At 35.2% G+C, this 5,403-nt stretch overlaps 1 protein-coding gene across 1 annotated transcript in view; it reads left to right on the top strand.

Moving 5' to 3' along the window:
• The first annotated feature begins 748 nt into the window (after nucleotides 1-748).
• Nucleotides 749-5,403, top strand: part of DARS1 (aspartyl-tRNA synthetase 1) — a 436,414-nt gene continuing 431,759 nt past the window's right edge. Inside the window, exon 1 of the mRNA XM_053698254.1 lies at nucleotides 749-893. Within this exon, the coding sequence (XP_053554229.1) occupies nucleotides 871-893 (23 nt within the window). The 5' untranslated portion in view covers nucleotides 749-870. The remainder of the gene's footprint in view (nucleotides 894-5,403) is intronic.

Genomic DNA, 5,403 nt, shown 5'->3' with positions numbered 1-5,403 from the left:
TGTTGCTTCAACACTTTTAATTTTACATCCCATTAAAGTCTATGGGCATTCCATTTTGTCATTCACCCTTGTCATTCCTTTTAGTACATCCCATTGACAGGTCAACCTAAACTCATACAGCAAGTGTTAGTGTTATGTAAGTACCACTGAAGTTGTCATAGGTGTAGTGAAAGCAAAAATGGCACATATAGATGCTCTATAATATAAAATGTGATAATTAAAAAATAATACAGCCAGAAAAAAATATCTTGCCATCGAGAGAAAAGCAGAGTGATTAGATATTTGCTGGGATTGGTTTGTAGGTACTGTATAAAACATGTGGATAGAGTAAACATATTAACAAATTAGCACGGTCAGTGATGTGATGTTGTAACACCTTTGCCTCTTATAATCAAGCACAAAGCGGGTAAGTACTTACACAGTGCTTTCAAGGCATTAACATGGGATCTGCATCCAGGAGGAGGCATTATAACAAATAAGATGCACATTTTGGAAACAAAAAAACAATCATTATGGTAATCAAAGGATAGTTAAATTAACATTGTAACGCAAACATGAGATGTTTAATTTGTTGAAGTACGTCATGTTTGCATTACTAATACGAGCTAAATATGTATTTAACCCCATATTAAATTAGTTAACGGGATATGAAGTGCAAAATATTTGAATATAGGAACTAGAATACTGTCTCCGTGTTGCTGACGAACCAACATCTTTACACTTCTTGCATTTTGCTGTAGAGTGCATCGGTAAATTAATTCCCCCTCTTATTTCCTCCTGTGCACGTTGGCGGCTGGTCGTACCAAAAGCAGTTGTTGACTGTGACAGTGACATTTTGGTGCAGAAGGCAAATTCGTTCATCCCATCACCATGACTAAGGAAGGAGAAACAGGGTAGGCAGCAGGGAGACAAGTCAGTGGGCAACATTAACCTCTTCCTGTCTGTTGTACTTTAGTATGGATGGTGTCAGTGCTGACCAGCAGATCTCTGTGTTCTCACAGTTCATGTGTAGTGGTCAATGTCTGGGAGCCAATTAGTTAGATAGCAGGCAAAAGTATCGTGCAAGTTTATTTTTATTTTATTTGGCTTTAATTTAAAAAGCTTAATATAAATGGTTTAGCTAACAAAATAAATAAAAGAACATCTTGGAATAGTGAGAGAATCAAGTTATTTTAACCATTATCTTGGGTAACAAAGCATCAGTGATTAAAACAAAGAATAATTTAGAACACGTAGTCCAGTTTTAAACTGCATGCTTTAAAACTTTATTCTTTTCAATATGCCTAATATATGGCAGATTTTATTAATTAACATACTGCATGTCTGTCAAGTGGCTCAATATTATTCTATAGTTTAAAATGGGTGTTATTGTTCTATGAATTACTTTATTAAAGACAATGTAGACCTTAAAGGGACATTAAACACTTTGAGATGCTAATATAAAATGATAAATTGTATCTATAAAACAACTCTGCAATATACTTTCATTATTTATTTTGTCCTCTTTGCCTGTAATTCCATTATGAAATTGTTGTGAGCTTTTCAGTTTCTGTTAGAAATGGAAGTGCAGAACACTGTTAAATCCAGCACAACCATTGGCTGCACACTCTAGTGACCTATTTATAACTGACCCTAATTGGCCACAGCAGAGAAGGTAACACAAGTTACAACATGGCAACTCCCAGTGTTTTATAGACACTAACACTTTACACTTATTTTGTCACTTTTTAATCAATTAATGAAACTTTAAAGATACATCTACATGTTAGTCATGGACTAATTTCTTTGAATGCATCATTCTATCTAGCATGTATTTAGTGTTTAACGTCCCTTTAAGGTGAGAAAAGGACTATTAGGTGATTCATACAACCCCCCCCCCCCCATCCAAGTGTTTTAGTATGTTGAGGTTTATGGTCATTTCCATTTTTTTATCCAGTGCTTTTTTTTTTTTAAAGGGACAGTAAAATCAAAATTGTACTTTCATGATTTAGATAGAGCATGCAATTTTAAACTACTTTACAATTTACTTCTAGTAGAAGTAAATAATCTTAATTCTCTTGGTATCCATTGTTGAACGCATACATAGGTAGGTTCTGGACCAGCAATATTCTACTGAGCTGGCTGCACATATATTCCTCATGTCTTTGGTTCACCTTGTGTTCAGCTAGCTCCCAGTAGTGCATTGTCACTCCTTTAACAAATATAACAAGAGAATGAAGCACATTATGAGTATAGAAGTGAATTAAAAAGGGGCTTCAAATGGTATGCTATGAATCATGAAAAAAATTGTTTGGGTTTCATGTTCCTTAAAAGATGAATGATGTATAAATCCATGACATAGGATGAAAGTTATCAATATCTGTTGGATTTGCAACTTTGCATGATTGATAGCCAAATGGTAAGTCTGTTATATTTCACTACTGTGTTTCCTGTTTGTGATTCACCAGGGAACTATTATATGCTGACCTATTTACATTCATGCTAGACGTTACATTTGATTGATAGGCACATGTGCAGTTTGCTTCATGACGTAGTTGTACTGGTTCAGTCTCCTAAAAGCCAGTACATATAGCAGAGTTATATCTTTATAATATGGAACAGAGATCTTAAAACTTTGTAATTTTGATATTTTTTTTTGTGTGAAAATTTGCAGACCACATTACACATTTTTACTTCAATTGTGTTTTTCAACGGTCAAAATCTCCCTACCACTTGCTTTAATTGAAGGAGCCAATCCAAACCTGCTACTGCAGTAGACACAGCTAGCCACTGTCCTTTTGTTAACAAAAGTTAAGTTGGTTTTGCATTTTTTTTTTTTTTCTGATCGTCTTTGCTGAGGCCAATAAGGGACAAATACTGGGTGTGACGGGGTTATGCTTGTGAAGCCTGCAGGGTCCACTTCCAATTTATAAAATTGAGAAAACCCACAGTTAAATGACCACTAAATACAGTAGCATTTAATAATACACATTTAAAGACAGTACAATCATACTTAATTTGAATTAAACTGTAGAATATTTTCTGGCAAATTTCAAAGTTAATCCAATTTTTTTTGTATTATTTGACAGCCATCAGCCAATCTCAATATGTATATACCATTATGTATATACTCTACACTTTTGCTTATGTTTAATAGTAGCAGGAGCCTTAGCGGAAGCTGTCGATATAAAAAGAATGTGCGCATTTTGATAATGGAGGATTGTTGTTTCTTTTTGTGTGTGTTTTTTTTTTTTAATTAATGCTTTATTTAAAACATGAAACTTATTTTTTTTTAACTTTAGTGGCCCTTTAAATAATAAGAAAAAGGAGCAAAATAAACAATGAAAGATTATAGGAAAGTTGTTTTACTACCCATAATTAAACCATTTTTATTACAGTCTCAAAGTGCTCTTTGTGAGCATTATTCTGCTTGTGCTGATCCAAAGTGAATTATCAGTCTCCTAGACTATAAAAAAAAAAAGTCCAAGGCCTTGTTTTAAACGTAGATCTATATTTTCTATGTTGCTTTTAACCCCTTCGCTGTCAAGACTTTTCACACATTTATGCTAGGATTGGTTTTAGCTGCTTGGTACTCGTGCAGTTACACATACATTTCAATTTTTTTTTGGTGAGGTACCAATACAACCCCTATCTATTTTTATAAAATAACTTTAGCTTGCAGAAATACCACAATATGGGAACATACCACATTATAAAATGCAAGTGTTTTTTGTTGTTATTTTAAATAGCAATACAAGAAATATTCCGAAATTTTTCAAATACATGTTTTTTGGTAACACATTTAGTAGCATTAGTTCACCTTCCCAAAATACTAGCCTTTGAAATTTGAAAACTATATTATTCAATAAAAAAAAAACATTCAAATCCGAAGATAAAATGTATTTGTTTTTGTCACTTTGCACCATTTTTCAATATATGTAGAAAATGAGTTAGTATAAAAATATTTAACCATACAGAAATGGTGAGGAGGTAATAAAGGCCTCTAAAAAATTCCAGAACCAAGGCTGGAAAGTATTTGTCATTGCAATGACTACCAGACAGCTAGATGGACACAAAATATGATGCCCATACCCTTTTCTTTTTTTAGGGGGTAATAGGGGTTTAAAATGGTCCCACTACCCTTATGAAACACTATACAGATTGTAATTGGGGCAGGTTATCATAATTACCAGAGTGATCATCTGAACATTAGAGAGGTTGTGAACCCTCAATTAACATGTATACACCCATATTCATGAGGCCACATGCTAAGAGAGGGCATGATAATATAAACAATACTTAACATCCAGTGCATAACATAAGCCAGCGCATTAATAGATGAACAATTTATGAGCAATATTTTTTGGGAGGATATAATAACCCATATAGATCTTGCCCTGTCTCGGCCGCTGATAGAGCGAAACTGGGGCATCAAGTGAAAGTTAAAATGCTTGCGCAGTAAGTCCATACATTTTGGAATATTTACTTTGTAAGGATCTATTCCCCTACTCTCAAATATGGAACAAATACGGTAAATATATTAGGCACCCACAGATATATGACAAGATGGAAATAAGTAATGATGTAGCTTAGCATATAGAGACAATGAAACTTAGGATGGCACAATCTTCTCCTTTAGCTAGATCTATAGCCATAAGGCAGCAGTGGGTATCATATTTAAAAAAGGGTATTTAGCTACAAGAAATGTGTTTGGCATAATAAACGATCTGAAAAATTCTCCTAGCTAGTATAACAAGGGAGGACAGTATATGCCAAAAAAATATAGGGCTATCATTCCGATATAGATATTAACATCTGCACTATCCAGCTAATAGTATGTTTACATAAAGCAGTAACTCTCTTTATCTCACTCGTTACCCAGCAGTATATAAACATCAAATGACAGATTATCCCCAAGCATGTTAGTACAATCTCATATAATATATCTTATGAGTATGAGTTACCATAGGATCATTTAGCCTACTCCTGATGTAATCTTTTGTGTCCTTGGGAGGCAGTCCAGCCACCATAAGGTTATCAGTCCTGCGGGACAGGGTTTCTCCGCTCTCACCCCTGAGCCGGTAGGTCGCGGGACACAGGTCTCAAGGTAAGTTTTTAATCCATGTGGGAATTCGCTAGGGCTGAACATGCCCTGCTTACCGACCTCCTCTTCTACTGGTTGAGTAGCGGCTGTCGCGGCTTCGTTGTCTTTAACTGCCTCCCGTATCCCAAGGTACTCACACCCGGTATTTTGAAGTTCTTGTGAAGTAGGAGCATTATACAGTATAGGCGTGCCCGACATCTCCTCCATCTCTTGATAGTGAAGCTTCACTAAAGGAGTTGTAGTAGCTTCTGACTCTGATTCAGAGCCCCATTTAAGTGCTTCCTCCGTGACTGCCTTCCAAGCAGACAAGTGACTCGCTA

This window comes from Bombina bombina, chromosome 1 (genome assembly GCF_027579735.1).
Source record: "Bombina bombina isolate aBomBom1 chromosome 1, aBomBom1.pri, whole genome shotgun sequence".
Lineage (NCBI taxonomy): Eukaryota > Metazoa > Chordata > Amphibia > Anura > Bombinatoridae > Bombina > Bombina bombina.
This window is presented reverse-complemented; position numbering and strand designations above follow the sequence as displayed.